Source organism: Pleuronectes platessa, chromosome 13 (genome assembly GCF_947347685.1).
Source record: "Pleuronectes platessa chromosome 13, fPlePla1.1, whole genome shotgun sequence".
Taxonomy (NCBI): Eukaryota; Metazoa; Chordata; class Actinopteri; order Pleuronectiformes; family Pleuronectidae; genus Pleuronectes; species Pleuronectes platessa.
The window spans coordinates 19,017,691-19,035,764 of NC_070638.1; the positions used below are offsets into that span (position 1 = coordinate 19,017,691).

General features: G+C 43.5%; 1 protein-coding gene across 1 annotated transcript in view; it reads left to right on the plus strand.

The window, feature by feature from the left end:
* The first annotated feature begins 204 nt into the window (after positions 1 to 204).
* Positions 205 to 18,074, plus strand: part of LOC128455241 (cadherin-24) — a 98,778-nt gene continuing 80,908 nt past the window's right edge. The window contains 3 exon segments of the mRNA XM_053438925.1: positions 205 to 235; positions 374 to 457; positions 7,663 to 7,778. Of these exon segments, the coding sequence (XP_053294900.1) occupies positions 205 to 235; positions 374 to 457; positions 7,663 to 7,778 (231 nt within the window).

Genomic DNA, 18,074 nt, shown 5'->3' on the forward strand with positions numbered 1-18,074 from the left:
ATACAGCTAACTCTGAAAAGTTTAAACCAGGAAGAATGCGACTTCCGCCTTAAGTCACATAGACTTTTCAGTGCAAACCCTAAGGGAGAAATACAAACTTTTTTTTACCTGTTATCCAGGAGTGGTGTACTACTTCTGTTGTGATCTCATAGGTATAGAGTATTTCCAGTGAATTGCAGCAGCAGCAGCAGCAGCAGTACGTACATGGCCTCTGCTGTTCTGGCCACGGCTCAGTGTGGACAGGCTTATGAAATGATTTATGAATATCTCGCCCTGTCTTGCATCTTATTGTAAAAAAAATGACGTTTAACAAGACTGTATTTTAAATATCTGTCATATTTTTCTCTTGTCAGTGTACTCTGTGTTTTGAAAGGCAGTGTTCTGACTCTTGCCACGAATGTAACCCCATTGATCTAGCTGAAAGCCAAGCAAATCCAAAGCCCCCTGTCGCCGCTCTGTTACACTGAGTCTTTTAAGTCCTAATCTCACCAATAGGCAAACAGCCACCCATAAGTGGACTAAATTTCACAGCCATGGAAAACTGTGAATTCCTAACACTGTGTTTGTGCTGTAAAGCTGACACTGTTATGTTGTTTACCTGCCTCCGCTCATCCTCTACACACCTCCAGCCTCCAGGGGGAATTATCTCATGTCCATAGGCTGGTGCGGTGCACCCCTCCCGGGGGACGCTAGCACCTGCTGTCAGTATATCAGTGAGGCCTAGACAGAGACAAGGCTGGGGACACGGGCGAAGGAGGTATTCATACATTAACAGACCAGGGCTCCTGCTGTTTTTCACCTCCTCACACACTGACAGGTCCACTTTTATCTGCCACGGTTCAAGGCGAGTGCGGAGCTGCTTTACGGCGCTTTGCACTTAAAAACTACCCAGTCGCCCCCCCCCTCCACCTGCTGCCCCTCTACACCACTGATCCGCCTCTCACACACATCCATTCCTGCAAACTTCTCCTGCCTCTCCTCCTTCATCCCTCTCTGTTCTTCAGCTTGCCTTTGTTACTCCATGCATAATTCTTTTGGGGTGGCTGCTTTTTCTCTTGCCTCCTGGTGTGAGGGAGTGCTCCCTTTTCTTCACTTTGACTTTCACTGCGTCCACAGAAGTAGTCCTCAGAGCTTTCTTTATTTTGCTTTGCAGCACATATACAAGTGCTGGCAGGAGGACCTGTGTGTGTGCACAAGGATGTTTGAATGTGTCTTCCTGAATGTGGGTTTGAGAGGATGGCTGAATGTGGCATTGTGTGTCCAGGAATGTGGTTTATTTTTTCTTATTTTTTTTTCTTTTTCTAACTGCTAGAGTAAATAAATAATAGTTCTTTTCTGGAGAGTGTTTTGTCAACAGGGCTGGAAGTCACACAGCATACATGTGTTTGTTCATTGCTTGCGATGAGGGTGTGTGTGGGCGCACTGCTGCTGCTGTGGTGGCGCATTTCTCTGTGTGTGACGGGGGGGTTACTGGGAGAAAAAAGGCAAGATAGACAGCAAGCGAGGAGGTGAATCGTAATTAAAATGTTCTGTCTCGTTAAGTAGGGACAGCTCGCAATCGATGGCGAGGATTCGCCTCCAATCCTAACGATCCGAAAGATCATTTGGGTTTTTAGGTGGGATGGGACCAGTAAGGGGAAATTCATTAAGATATTTATGGCCCCAATTAATCAGAGAAACTTGCTGTAAGTGCCCAGAACTTGCAAAATGAATACAGTACAGGCGCAATCTCTTGGTTTAAACTGTTTGAGAATACACCTCCACTGTACATTTCATCACACTAATTAGGAGGCGAGGGCTTCCTGGAGTCACTGTGTGCAGCACCCTGTCGTCTTTATTTACTCTACTCCAAATCGAGTTGCTGTAAATAAAGGCCATGGGTGAAATCCCCGTCCTGATCTGTGGTGGTTTCACATAGATGAAAACAACACTTTTGCTGTGTAACATTACACAAAACTCTAATGAAGAAATATGAGCTCCCTTGTGCTTCAACTCGGAGCACCCAATTACGTTCGCTTACTGCCGCACAGGCCCATGCACCAAGGGTAATGGCAATACAATCGCTCTCCACAGAGGTGCACAGCATAATGTGAAAGGCTGCGACACAGATCAGTATGTTACATAAATCCTTAACTCTGCACCGAGTGAAACTTCTGCCGTGGAAACGGTGCAGAAGATAAAAGCACGAAGAGGGAAAAAGCCATTTCTACTCCTGCTTTGCTGCTTTAACAAAAACACCTCACATTGACAGAACCTCCCACACAAAAATGTAATAAATTTGTGCTCGGCTGGTGACAGTGCGGTGTTGATATTCTGCCCTGCATCCCTGCTCCTGCCCCGGGCTTGTTAACAAGGTGCCCGTGGCAATGATTGCCTGGCCATCAAACTCCCAGCTGATAAGTTCCTGTGGGAGAGAGTAGGGGCTCTGTCATTGAATTCACCCCAATCGCTTCCTCATGCTGTACGTTGGAGATAAGACGCGGCCAAATCCAGCCTTACATCCTCCATAACGGCCTCTGTGGCGTTTATTCACAACTTATTCTGTAAAAATCTGTCCGGCGTTTTGCAGCTCGTCCCAGGTAACCACTGGGTTTGTACCATTTTATCATTTGATGACTGGATTTATATGCACAATTATGGTGCTGTAGCCTGTCGTCAAGATGGTAGCCGGCAAGACACCTGTCACTTCCAATGTTGCAAGGCCGAGGATGGAGATTGGCTGATTGATTGAAGCGTTCAAAGTGCACAGAGGGTGAGGGACACGGTGACAGGCTTGTGATTGACACAGATGAGCAGGCGAGAGAGGAAAAGAGGATAGGAGACGGCAGAGTAAAAAAGGACGGGATGCTAAAACAATAGCAAGTTAAAGCGAGGGGGATAGAGCCAGATTTAGGGGATAGATAGGTAGAAGAAGAAGCAGGTGGTGAGTGGGAGAGGTGGGAAAACAGAGAAGAGGGAGGGGAGGATAATCTTGTTTTTCTCCATTTTCAGCTCATCAGAAGGATTTGCTCAGAGAAAGTGAGGCTGTGAGAGAGAGAGCGAGAGAGCAAGAGCGAGAGAGGAGGACAGCGAGAAAGAGAGAGAGAGACAGAGAGAGAGAGAGTGCGCGAGAGAGACAGCTGAAGATGTTGGGGAGAAATAGAGTAAAGAAAAAAGGGTAAAAACAGTATTCCAGGAGGAGCAGCCCAAACTCCAGTCATGCCCCAGTGAGTGTGCTGACAGGGAGGGTCTGTCTGCACCACAGCGGAGCAAGTGTCATACACCCAACAGACCACATCGCACTGCACAGGACACGATGGCACTGCCACTGCTTAACCCATAAGACACACAAATATTGTAAAATACTGTAAAGGGGAGATTTCTCTCTCCACAGCTGACAAACACTCACTTGTTGTGGAAACTGTTGGTTGTATTCGTTTTCTTGTAAATTCTCTAAAAAATGACTATGTAAAATGCCTTGAGATAATGTTTGTGGTGATTTGTCGCCATAAGATTAATACTGAATTGAATTGAGGTAACTTGAAAGCCACTCCCCCAGTTAAGCTCATAAAGTTCAGTTTATTTAATACCAGTGTACCTGTAGGAACAATCGTATGATGTCTTCTGTATCTCCTTAGGGAGATCTGTAAAGTCAAGTAAGTGGTTATGATGTCTTCACTATTCTCCGTGCTTAACATTTATACCAAAAAGATTATTTTACACACTTTAAATGTGGAGTTTTGAAGATGTGGGAATTAAGTAGCCAGAGGCGGTGTTTAACAAAAAAAAAACTCTTCTAAGTTGTACTGTGTTGAATTCACTGTTTCTGGAGCTTGAGACATGCTCGGAACTAAAAGTCACAACACATTAGTCATACTGATTCCGTTTTGGCTCCAGTCCTTCAGTGTTTAAGGAACTGGATTTTTCGGGTTTCTAACCCACATGCAGAGTTTGATCGTTTTTGTTCACAGGGAAGTGTAACTTTAAAAGATACTCCACCAATTGTACTCATAAAGTTCAGCTCACTTAATATAAAAATACTATTCTCAGTTGTACAATGTCCTCTGAATCTTTTTAGAGAGCTCTATAAAATGAAACAAGTACTGGGTTCAAAGTATCTGATTTATACATTGACATTGACTGATTGACATGTTACTTTAAAGAGCCAGCTAGAAGGGAATGTCTAACGAATAAAAAGCCTTTAAGTTGCATTGTGATAAATGTATGATCCACTGTTTCTGGAGCTTGAGCCATTCAAGGGACTAAAAGTAACAATACATTAGTCTTTGCTGCTTCTGCCTTGTCCCCAGTCCTCCAGTGTTTTAGAAACTGGTTTTTAAAGGGTACTCCACCAATTATACTCATAAAGTTCAGCTTACCTACCATTAGAATACCTTTTACCTGTAGACAGTAATAGTGTCCACCATATCTATTTAGGGAGCTGTATAAAATAGAATAATGACTTAAAGCTACTTGTATTTTTAAAAAAAACACTCACATAAACAAATGGTTTATTTATATTGATGCAATCTGGCAAATAGTCAATTAATTAAAACCTCAGTTATAGTTGTATATGTGGCAAGGAACATGTTATATCTATACAGTCTAGATTGGTATCAATAAAGAGCAAGGACTCCAGGGAAGAAGTCAAGTCAGTAAATGTGTTGAAGAGACATTAATGTGATGAAGAGGGAGAGGAGGAAAGAGAAGCTCTATATGTTTCATGTGTCCCAACAAAAAAGGAAAGTCTTAAGCCTACTCTTAAACAAAGGTCATATCATTGACTTGTCAGATGCATGAGCTGCTGTTACCGGGATGCCACTTAAAGTGATAATTCACTGAAAAATTTAATTTCCCTCATTATCTACTCACCACTATTCCAATGGAGGCGGTGGGGGAAGTGTTTGAGTCCACAAAACACTTTAGGAGCCTCAGGAGTAAACAATGTTGCAGCCAAAGTGACCTCTTCTTCAGACATAGTAAAATAATAGTAAAAAACACATCATGTTACCATTATTTACACCATGTTTTAAGCCCAAAGTTCCACTACCGGAAGAAAAAAAATAGCCACACGAATGTGCACCCCGCGCGTGCCCTTGGGCGAGATTGTGTGAGGTGCCCCAGTGTGCCCGAGGGTACCTGTATGCGCCTCCATTGAGAATATCAGAGGACATTTCAGCTAAAAACATGGTGTAAATGACGCCATCTTGAGCTGAATATGAATGTCGGGGCTTACGGACACTGTGACACGCCAACACTGTTTACCCCTGAGATTCCAGAAGTGTTTTCTGGACTCAAACACTTCACCCTTTAAGAGTAGATGAGTGAATTTTATTTTTCGGTGAACAATCCCTTTAAGTGTTTCTGATCTTGTCTCGGAAAACTAGCGCACTGATTGATAGCTGACATGTTGTTTGTAGGATTTCCACTCGGGGCTTCAATGTTGAAAGTACGGAAATCCGACGTGTGCGAGGTGAAGATCCTCTTAGATAGCTCAAGGTGTTGTCTACAACAAAGTGCATCTGCATCTGTCTTGGTGATCAAAGAACAATATGAATCCAGCTAATTAATCACACATCAAAGTGATGGGAAGCTAGTTTCACATTGTAGCTGATCGTTGTTTTTCCATTGCAGTCAGAAATCCAGTTGACAGTTGTTCCCGCTAATAAATGCTCAGAGCGAGTTCTAATATTGTTATCATATCTTTTTCCCTGTAGAATAGTACGATGATAACTTTGTCCCTGTCTATCTAATAGATTTAATAGAAAGCACTTGGGTCATTATGAAGGTATGAAAGGATCTGTGTTCTGGGCCTAAAAAGCCCTCTGTGCTTGTGAAAATGTGATTGCCGCTCTGTTAAAGGTCCGTCCTGCCTGCTTGTCGGAGAGTTCTCCTACCTGTCTACGCTGCTCCACTTTTAATTAACGCAGTGCAATGATTAAAGTTTTAACCTAATTATCTTTATCTTTTCTCTCAGGGCGTTTAACCCTCTGTGGGGAACTAAATGAGACGCTTCGCAAGAGGAGTGGAGAAAAAAACAGCAGACAGCGGCTCAGCGAGATAGAGGAAGATATCAGACGGTGTGGAAAAAAACACGGAAGGAGTGACTGACACCTGCCCTCCAGCTCCGTGTGAAGGGCACGGGATGGGCGAGTAGAGAGGAGCTGCATGAGACGAGGGAGAAAACCAGGGAGAGAATGAAGATACCTGGAAAACAAGGTCTGCCTCACAGCAAACCTCGCTTAAATTAGGACATCTCTCCACAAGACAAGATGGTTCCAAGAAATCTGCTCCTGTTGGTTTTCCTGGGCCTGGGGGAGGGTTTTGCTGGGAGTTCCTCTGCCAGTAAGATTGTACGGAGAAGAGGAGTTGGCGGATTGCACGCAGTGAAGCTGGGGGAGAGCAGAGCTGCCGACCAACGGGATGCAAGCGTGGATGCAAATGCGATGCCCGTGGTGACTCTCAGAAACCTGATCAATCACGAGCAGATGGGTGACGCTGGATCTTTGTCTTATTCCCAAATGTTGCAGAATCACGCTGCTCCATCTGTTGCCAACAAGGAGAAGCAGGCCCCCAAGCCCAAGCGTGAGGTTGACTCCGTCTATAATAAAGAAGTGACTCCGCACACATTAGCAACTGACAAGGAGTCAAACCAGGATGTGAAGAAAGTTAGGAATAACACCAAGAATGCTGAGAAAACAGGGAGGTCAGAGAAAGCATTCACAATCCACCACAAACCAGATCTACACTCCAATAAAACCAGGTTTAAATCAGGCTCCAGGTCTAGGGTCAGGCCGGATTTGAGTGTCTATACCACGGGTGTGCCACGAAAAGGATTCAGCATAGATTCAAACAGAAAGCTGAACCTCACTGGTAGTTATGGCCTTCTGAAGCTGCTGTCTAAAGAAAACCTAGTCAGGATCGTCAATTCCCAAATGCAGAGCGTTCCCAGCCTGAGCTTTCCGAGCAAGGGCAGCCGGAGCAGGAAGAGAGATTTGATTGACGTTAATCACAGACAGTTAGAGGCTCAGAAAGTGGCAAGACAAGATATGGCTGTCACTCAGTCTCACACTGGATTTGATAATCAGACGGCATTTCCTTATGTTAGCCCAGTCACCACTCCAGATCTTAATCGAGACCCTGGTGCTGACATTCGTATCAATCCGCTAAGTGAAGTCAAGCCAGCTTTAAGTAAAGAGCAGGACAACTTGGGATTGCAGGATTCCGATAATGGCGATAGCAAGAGCAAACACCTTGTGCGCATGCTGTCAACACCTCGCAGCGAGGTCAGTCTTAGCCCGGAGAAAGAACTAATGATCAGCCAAACGGAACCGCCCTTCACATCGACAAAATATCACCCAGTGCACGTTCCCTCTGAAACAAATGATTCCCCTCCTTCTGTGCTGACAATGCAGCACTCGGGATTAAGGCTGGGGAACAGAGCGGCAGATTCCCATAGAGACCCATTAACAGAGTCAGTTCACCCTGCTCAAACAGAACTCAGCACAGCCCAGTACCCAGCAGATGAAGACAACACGCCTGTCAACAGCAGTCATGTCCTGAGGCTCCACCCGGCTCCCGAATGGAGCTACAAGGCAAAAAACCCTGGGACACAAGCTGCCGATCCCAAAAATGGCCAAGGCCTCGTGTTCGAGGAAGCAGAGTCCGAGGTGAAAGAGGAAGTGCACGAGCGCATGGAGGGAAAGGGGTCTCGCTCTCGCAGCAGGAGGAGCTGGATCTGGAACCAGTTCTTTGTGATCGAGGAGTACGCCGGGCCTGAACCTGTGCTCATCGGACGGGTAAGGAAAAAGAAACTTCATTCATCATTTACAAGGTCTCTGACCTATTTTATAAATGTTTTATGATTATTTAAGACACTGTTTCAAGTTTTGTGCAAGGCTTATTTAACCTGAGGTCCTGTACGAGATGTGGTTAGCATAATTTAACCCCACATTCACGCTCTGAGTTATAAACGCGCAATTGGAATTGATTTACATTTTCTCCAGTATGATGTGATGGTTCCCAGTTAGCCATAAAAAACATCAATTAATCAATGGTGTACTGAGGCGCAAAAAGAGCCCAAGCTCCCGTCTGCCCAAGGGGATAGTCATGATCACTACCAATCTGGCCTCACCAATGGGAATTGACATATCCAGGAGAATTAATAGCTTTACTTTTTCCTTCTCCCATTGATCCTCCCCCAAGGCAGAAAGCAATGGCAGTCCGAGTGTTCCCTCATTTCACTGTAGGTCAGACCTGTCAGCTCTCTTCCCTCACGGTCAGAGGTCCCGCTAATGCTATTTCATTTGGACTGATTTACACTTGGTTTGACAGGATTTATCACCGAGTTCTCCCTCAGCACAACGCGCCGGCTTGTCTTCCTATTGCTCAGCTAGGTCATTTATTAGAATCATTGACTGGGCACGTCTAACCCCCCGTGCTCGACTCCTCCCTCCTGTGAAAGAGTGAGCAGCCGAGCGTGGAGGAGGTCACGTTGACTGGACAGAAGGTGTCGCCGAGCCGCGCACTGTAATGGCCGCGCCCTCAGTCCTCAGCATGCGCCGACTGTCTCAGTAGCCAGCTGCGGTAGATGGGCTAATCTAGAAGTCTGTGTGGCCAGTTTGCTGAGCAAATGAATGGTAATGATCCCAGTGTGACTGCTGCAGGCTGCTGGAAGCCACAGAGGAGGACGTCGGTGTGTGCGGGTGCTCAGAGTTGGATTGGTGGTTATAGCTCCGGCTCAGTGGGAGGTGTCTCACCCTCAGTCGACAAAATGAGCAGAATTGCTCTGTTTTTTTTAAAGATTATAATATCCAGGTGCAGACAGATGGGCCGAGCTCTGCAGCCCTCACGTGCAGCCTCCTAGAGAGTGTGGATGATTAGACAATTTTCAATTTGGATGGTTTTCTGCCTTTGCACCATAACCGATGATGATCTGAGGCAAATGCTATAGAGCTCTGTTAGTGGCCATGGAGAAGATGCACAAGCTAATGGTCCAGCTTACAGATGGCACTGCGTGTAAAGCCATTAGTGCCAATCTGCTGTGTCAAGCAGGTGTTTATGCCAGCACATTGTATGGCACTCAAGGAGGGAACAGTGCCAGGACACACACACATGCCCATATGATAGTGCTGACACTTGGAGTGCGCCCAGAAAACTATTGTGACTCTGTGTGTGTGTGTGTGTGTGTGTGTGTGTGTGTGTGGGTGTGTGTGTGTGTGTGTGTGTTTGTGTGTGCTGGGATAGAGATGCAAATGATTAGTACCCTTCTGTATTAGATGGTGACGGCACACATGAATAATGCTCTTATAGATCTAAATACGCTTATGAATTTTTAATCTCCTGCTCTGCTCCAGTGTAGGCCAGCACTATAGGTAGAGAGAGATCAATGCGGACACGCTTCCCTGTTTATTTCCACTACCGGGGCCTGATTGTGCTTTGATAAAGAGAGCTGTGAAGGAGAGCATAAAGAAATTAACTATACGGGCCAGAACAGCTTCAGCTGCCAGATCCAACACAGTGGCTCTCCTTCAGTCGATTATATTGCGTTGATGCACACATTCAGACACACAAACCACGTCCATCTGAAGGTGAGATTCTGTGTTTGAATACAACCAGAGCACTGATTCATGCTGATTTTTTTACGTATGCTCTCGGACAGTTTGGTCTGGATAAATCTCTGGTGAAGCTGCAAACAAGAGCCAAGACTCTAATCTGTGATGTCAAAGGGAGACAAAGGCCCTGCTGCTAAACTGCTACTGAATTATGGGCCAACTTTGGGGATACGCAGTGGCATCACCCAGTGCAATTTTCTAGGGATTTTCAAAAGCACTCACTGGGATTTCAATCTGTCAGAGAAATGATCAAAAACAGCTAATTTCACAGGAAACCAGTGCAGTTCCTGTTCCAAACCTGCCTTTTTGGAATGGACAGTTTGGCCTGTGTTGATGCTCCGGAGCCACTGCAGAATAATTTCTTGTTATTATTGAGTCCTCTTCAAACAGTTCTACAATGAGCTGTCACTTTTTATTGTTTGTGTGTTGGATGTTGTGCGCAGAGCTTTTTTTTAATACATTTTATGCTGCAAAGTTAATTGTATCTGCTGTGACGATTTTATTGTCAATGTTTTACATAGATTTGCTTTATTCCTGCTCATGTGTGTGGTTTGATATAAGTTCTAATGATAACTATGATAAATAACAACTTACTAGACGGTGTTACTTTTTATTGCATGTTGGCTTTGTCAGATGTCTGTTAAACAATTGATCTGCAGACACCTGACTGCTACAGAGGGCTAGTCGCCTGTTTATTCAATTTTTATTAATAGTGCTGGCATTGCATGTCAGCACACACACACAGACACGCATATACACACGGACTCGCACATACAAAGTTGCAGATGACGCTGTGTTACTATATTTCATCGCGCTGGAGTGTCTCTGCCCCGTGATAATTGTGAATTTAATTGATGCTGTCACATGGTCTGTAATGGGGTTTCAAGTGATTGCAGAGGCAGTGTGAAAGAAACAGATTTTTCTTGAGGAGAAAAGGCGCCTCAGCAGAGCTGGGATTAAGAAAAAAACACCCCTTTCTGATTAGCTTTTCATTCCTCCTCTCTCTTCTCTTGAAATGCAAACTCGCTGAGAGGGACAAAATGTGACATGTATCGTAGTTTCCTCTCTGTGAGGAAACTCCAGTATCTCCGTCCTGCACTGTCTCACCTTTAAATCAATTTACATGTATGAGCTACCCAGCAAGAGAACTTGCATATGTTATTCACATGCAACAGGAAATGGACTTAGGCTATCATCATCATTAGCATATCATTATCATCAGAAGGAACATACATAATTCATAGCAAGTAAAAAATGCCTGTAATACACAAAACACATTAGTGTCACATTACACTCACACCACAGCACAATATGGATAATACAAGTCTAGATATTAATGTGAAACAGTAATTAGATACTAAATAATACTAACCAGTTCCCCGAGTAACGTACACGTTCTTATTACGATGCATCAACAGTCACAGCTGGAAACCACATTGCAAAATGATGTTAAAAGATTTCTCCAGCCTGAGGGCATTTAAAGATGTATAAATAACATGGTTATTGACCGTTCTGTTATTGATAAATCCCATGTCTACGTGCGGCGCCTCTTGGTGCAGCGTGCGTTCGCATGTTATTGCGAAAGTCGGCTGTGTGATGCAAGGACGAGAGAGAGGCTGTCACAGGAAGTTAAGAGCTGGTGTTTGAGAACGTGTACGTGTGCGTCGCACATTATGTTCTTCAAAGGCCTTTCCTCATTAGCTAAAGGCTAGTGTTAGAAAGTTGCTAAATTAATTTACACAAGTGAAGTGTTTTGAGGTACATAGCTTTTACTAGTATTTCTGTTTTATGCTACTGTTTACTTTTACTCCTCTGCATTTATTTCAAAGTCATATTTACTATTAGCTTTACTAATATGTCAAAATACATTTGAGTAGATTAAACTAATAAATAAATCCACTAATATGCATTTTACATCAAAAAGCTTACAATTGAATTTTACACTAATGTTATTTATACGATAGCCTAATACTCCTAAATGGGCCGTTGAGGATGCTGAGTATGGTGCTAATCTTTCACAGGCTACTTTACAGAGGCACTCCACAGGAATTTCACACATAAAGATCAAACACTTGTAAAAACTCGACCGTGGCTATGGAGGATGAGTCTGAGAAAATATCTCAGCTGATGCTTGAGACCTAAAATTTTATCAGAACGTTATAAACTTGGTTTGTGTGTTTAACCCGACTCTGGAAAGTTGCATTATGGGAAGTGTACTATCCTGTATCCAGTGTTTTTGACCAAAATAGTGTTACTGAAAGGAAGGTAATTAAATTATCTGCGAGATGGATCCTGATGAATCAAAAATAAATAATGTTTTTTTAAATCTTACTCCAGGCGTCTGTGGCTCAGGAGGTAGAGTAGGCCGTCCACTAATCAGAGAGCTGTGCTGCCAGTGTAAGAATAGTTTGTGTGAGTGATTAACAATGCACTGTAGCAAGAGCTGCACAAATCTGTGTGTGGATTAATGTGATCTGTAATGTAAAGCAATTTGATCGATGAGAGAAGCGCTACATAAATGCAGTCCATTTACCATTAGCATAACTGTAGGACTTTATAAAATGGAGTTGTTTGATTACCCCTTTAAAGTTATAGCATTGACATTTCAATAATATTATAGCCTAATGTTTGATTATATTTATGGCTGACTTTTCTTCAGCAATGGGCAATTAAAGCATTTACTCAACATCATATGAAATTCATAAGAAACTTCTTATGCACACACATGATCAATCAACACATTCCTCTTAGATTGTGCATTTGTCACAGCACCTGTTTTGAATAGAAAACCTCTGTGTCATGAGAAGGGAGGAGAGCTGCTTGACATCTTCTAGTATATTTCTGACAATGTAGCCGTTCAAAGGGTTCTCCGCCCAGTGATATTATTAAATATGATTCATATTATATAATATATTGTATTAAATATAATTATCAATAAACATGTTTTCACCTCAGGTCCCATTAAATAAACCAGAGCTTTTATTCTACAATTGATGTACATGTTCAAATGAAAAACTTGCAGTCCCACATTATTACTATCATTATAATATTTACATTAATAATACACTATTTTACACTAGTATTGCTACTTCTACTCAGGTGTTATCATAGACAATGGTTTACAAAGACGGTTTCTGTCATTTCAGGTAGTTCTTATCACACCGATGTATATTCACGTGTTCATGTTTCTGCCTAGTTTGGTTTGAATAACATTTGTCTTCATTCTTTGTAAAGTGGGAGGAAGAGGAGATGCATCGTCCATCTTTATATAAAGTCAATGGGTTTAATACGTCAGCATATGCTTAGTCTTATCCCTTGGCATGCGTGGAGACCGGCCTTTACCCAAGTTCTAGGAAAACCACAGACATGCAGGTTCTAAAGACATATTTGTGTCAAAAACTGGTAAAATCAACATTATGTACGTACACAAACACATCACAAAAGGAAAAATCTTGAAAGTCCTGCTAGCACTGGGATTAAAGTATCTTTTGTGAAACTGGAGGAAGGAGAGGGTAGAGAGGCGTAGAGCACGCCGATAAAAACATATAAATAAGAAGAATGTGTGACCGTGCCAATGAGAGGGCACCACCAACTTTAAACACACACGCCTGAAAAGGAACGCATCAATAATAATGAATAAAAAGTTTTTGTGTGCTTCCACTCGTAAGCTCCCCGTAGAAATCATTTAGCCTGTGGGTCCGGGCGCAGCAGGGGTGAGACGGCAATTAGAGAGTGATGTGGGGAGGCAGGAGAAGGGGGAGATAACAAGACGGGGGAGAATATGCAGGACAAAGAAGGGATGATGTAAAAGAAGAAACTGGAGAGAGGTTAAAACAGAAAAGGGGACGTTCAGTACAGCGAGGTTAGCATTAATGGCAAGTATGCAGAGTGGATGGGTTGTGAGAGTGGTTGAAAGGTTAATGGTTTACAACTGGCACAGAGGAAGAACGTGTGAGGCAGTTAAACGCAAAAGAGACGAGGAGAAGGAGTGAGAGATCACACACATTTCTAACGCTGACCTCACTGCCCGTAAAGGCCTGGAGCCGAGTCGAAGACGGACCGGAGAGAGAAGGAGAGGGTTATGAAAAGAGGCACTAGGGAATCCAGAGCATCCGCGCAGGGACGAGCAGGTTTACATGGAGGTAGATACAATAGAGAAGGGAAAAGAGAGAGGGAAAAGAAAGAGAATGGAGAGAAGCATTAAATACCACGTTACTGCAAGCCCCGGTGGAGGCCTGATTCAAATGTGTCTCTCTGCTGAGTGGGTGCAGGATCACAGAGCAAATAATAGACGGGTTGACTGAGGGAACAAGGCTGGAGGGGGAAAAGACGAGCATGACAGGAGGAGAATCTGTGGAGTCTATAGAATTCAAAGGAAATGCAGGCATCCAGTCTCTCCTTCACTTCCAATCGTACCGCTCTCTTTATACCCCACGTTTCATCCTGGGATATGTCGAACAAATCAGCAAAGTGAGCGTCTGAATTTAAAGCACCATTCTCCTGTATGTGAGAGTGGCACTATTTTATCTCTGAGAGTATTCAAACCTCTCACAGTACATCTACATTATTTTTATCTTAATAGGAAACACATTGTGGAGGTAACGCTGGAACTGTGGGTTAGTCAGTGTGCAACCGTAACAACCTAGGGTAATGCAATAACACAAAATAGAGCACAAGCTGGATTTGGAGCTGGTTTAGTAGCTGAGGTTAATAAGTGAGAGATACAGTGTGCTTTAGCCAGAGAGCATTGATATGACATGGGGAATATGTGAAGTGAGGAGGCTTTGCAGGAGTTGGATTCATGATTATGCATAGCCCAGTGTGAGCTCTGTGACCGCGACCTTGAGCTTAAATTTATGCGTTGGCCCGGACCATGCGCTCCACTTCTCCCTTTGGCCCTGGAGGAGTCAGGGAGTGGAGGGCAGGGGCGAGAGGAGAGGGCGGAGGAGGCCAAAGAAGAGACTGAGGCACAGTACAGAGACAGGTGGAGAGAGCGAGGGGGGAGAAGGAGAGGAGGCGAGGGCTGGGAGGTTAACTCACCCTTGGGCAGTGGAAAAGATAAAAGCAGCATCACTGTTGCTGAATGTGTCTGATTTCAACTTAAAGCTAGTTGTTTACAGTGGATGAGCTCTGCGCTATATCAATATCATGAAGCTGACTGCGGCAGCTGACTTAAGTGTTACAGTGAGGGCTTCATTTCACCAAAATCTCAAGGGTTAGATCCCAGATCAAGGCATGATCAATATCAAAGCACAAAATCACACATGTTAATATTTGCTTTAGTCAGTGAGCTGTACTCCCATGTTAACATGCTGATGTCATCTGGGTTGTTGGGTAAGCTTCAGAGCTGGGAGCTTTAGTTTTCTTGGACCAGATTCCAGCACTAAAGGCAGCAACTTTGGTTAACCTAAATATAGTTTCTACTTAATGAGAACATGAAGTTTTACTCAAAAATATAACATACAAGGACATGTTGACCCTCTTTGGCAGAGCTGTACCTCTGGGCAAATAGTAATAATAATACTAATGATAATAATAATGCTTAGTGATGCCCTGATCCCTCTGTCACGTGACATGCCAGCATCAACATATCTGTGTGACAGGGATGCGTTTAAACATTGGAACAATAAACAACAAATAGTGTAACCAGTGAGATTCCATGTGAATAAAACATTCCTGCTTTCAAACAATGCTCAGCATGTCATGTCTCCATTATACCATAACAATATTTGTTAAAGGAAGCTGGCTGGCTGCATATAAGAGTCTAAACTTAGCTTTTTTCTGAGAAAGAAGTCTTCAACAGAGAGAGAAGGAGCAGAAGGGAGGCAGCCTGACATAATGCTGGATTCAGACAACCAGCACGCGAAGACCTATGATAGAATTAATGTCATTTAATTGTTAGGCATTATAGCACATGCTGTGTTTAGCATGTTTAAGCACACACATTGAGCAAAGTATGTGCTAACATTTGCGAATCAGGCATTACGTCCAATGGAACAACAAAATATTTAAATTACCCGTGCTCTCTAAAATGACCCAGGCCCTGTTCGGATCTCATAATAACATCTGTCCCGATGGGAGCTGATCAATGCTAAGTACATCTGTTCTCACCTGAATGTGTCTCCTGTGACCCTTTAGTGATCAGCTCTGACTTCACCACTCTATATGCAAATAAGCACCAACATCATTTATGTTCACGAAAACCAAATGATGTTGTTTCTCCCAGTCTGAGTATACAGATGTGTCCATTGTAAGTGGGTTCGTGGGGTGTGTGTGTGTGTATGTGTGTGTGTGTGTGTGTGTGTGTGTGTGTGTGTGTGTGTGTGTGTGTATTTTTTGGCAAATGCAAGAGAGAGAGACTGGAGTTAGGAGGGGCTGAGTGAATCAATGTGTCGTATGCAGCTCTACTATGGAAAAATATTTTATCCATTTAAAAAAAACGAATCCTTATGTGGTGATGTTTTGGTATGGCCACCAACAAATCAACATATGTTGACCAAGAAGTGCAAAAATACATTTGATTAATTGTTGTTTTGTGACCTTTGACCACCTTTAACAAAGTAATTTGTCAGTGGCTTCTTAAACTTTTGCAAATTGCTTTTGGAAAACGCATCTGTTTTGTGAAGAGACACAGAACTGAGGTGACGTTTCTTTCCCACGTTCACAGTACAAACTGGGCCTCCTTGGTTCCATTGAACTTGAAAACAGACACAAGGTCTCGGTGCACTTTCTAAAATTGAAACTGCTGTCATTTTATTTGAAGGACAATCTCTAGGTGGCACTTAACAGCAGGTATTTGCGAAAAAAAGGTTTTATATTTTGATGGTTAAAGTTAAAAGGTCGACTTGTTGACCTCAACAGACCCGTTGGCCAATAGCCAAAACATGTGGCTATTGGCAGCAAAGCTCTGGTATATTTAGCGCTTGAAACTTTGATCTATGGCAAGAACTACACCAGCAACCTTTGGGTTATTTTTGGCTGTTGTTGTTTACTCTAGCTTTGCAGTGATAAATATTGATATACCACGAACACTTGGTGTGGGTAGAAGGAAGAAGAAATGGAAAAGTCTCGGGAAAAGAGCAGTGCTTAGCGAGGGCAGGTCAGAAGAAGTGAGCAGGGTCAGGATGAGACGAGCAAGAGGGCAGGGGAGAGCAGAGTGTGAAATGTGTGTGTGTGTGTTCTCAGCAGAGAAGGAAACAGAAGGGAAGGAGAGGAGGGAATCCTCTCTTCAGTTTGCTGACACAGGGAAACGCACAGGTTAATTTTTTAATACATCTTGGGAGGCGTGCCAGTGCAAACACACACATATGGTGAGATGAGAGTACAGTATGTGCTCTACATCCCAAAAGTCTGTGTTACAATTTACGCAGGTTTTGCAACTATACAACACTGCATGGTATATATATATATTTTACTAACAAAATATAAATACTCTACAGCATTTCTTTCCCTTGAGTAACCATTCTATACATTTGGGAAAATCAGCCTCTGCGCAAAACAACAGTACTTTCAACCATGTTAGCGATAGTAAACAGTGCTTGAAATTCATTTCTTATTCCAGCACACACTCCTGCCTTTACACACACACGTGGACACCCAGACCTTTGGCTTTCCGATGCTAGGAACCATTCCTTTTGTCAGTGGCACGCGTTGGCATATATGTGGGCGATTTGCCCTTTAAATGTACAGCAGTGAGTTAGGCCTCCAGTGGCCTTTTCCAAGCTCGTCTCCTTCGGCTAAAATATGATGTGAAGTGTACACCACCGGAGTGGAGCACCGACGCAATAAAACACAAACAATCATGCGACTAGCCATGCACGCAGACACACACACATGCTCGCTCTCATACATCAGCTGATTATGGTAATCAAGAGTGGGATTTGCATACTCTGAAGCTAAAAGCACAGTTTTGTCCTGAATAATGTATCGCGGAGGAAGGGAACAGTGGCAAGATGCACTGAACAGCTAATGGTGCTAAAGAAAAAGTCTAATAATGATGAATAATGAATGTTCTATTAGGACGCGTGAGTGTGTGCGCTTGTGTGTTTGTGTGTGTGTGTGTGTGTGTGTGTGTGTGTGTGTGTGACACGGGGAAGGATTCCGCAATCTCTTTTCTGGTGTGTTGAAGTGCAGACCACACAGGGTGGCCTCCAGAGACAGACTGAATTAGATCAAACAGGAACAGGGCAACATGTCCACACCACAACCGAATTAAAGAGGCAATCGACGCTAACCAAACTCCAATGCAGAATCAATGGCGGATCAATGCTAAACAATTAACCACTGTTCCTCATGACATATTTAAGCCGTGTCTCGCTGTAAGACAAACAGGCGGCAGACTGTTTTCCATACCGTCTTGACATTTCACTGTGAGTGCCGAACAAAAGGGAATTTCCCCACACCCCCGCTGTGGGAATGGGTTTGATGGAAAGTTCAGACAGAATTTAAAACTTGTCACAGCAGAAAGGTCTGTCTTCTGAA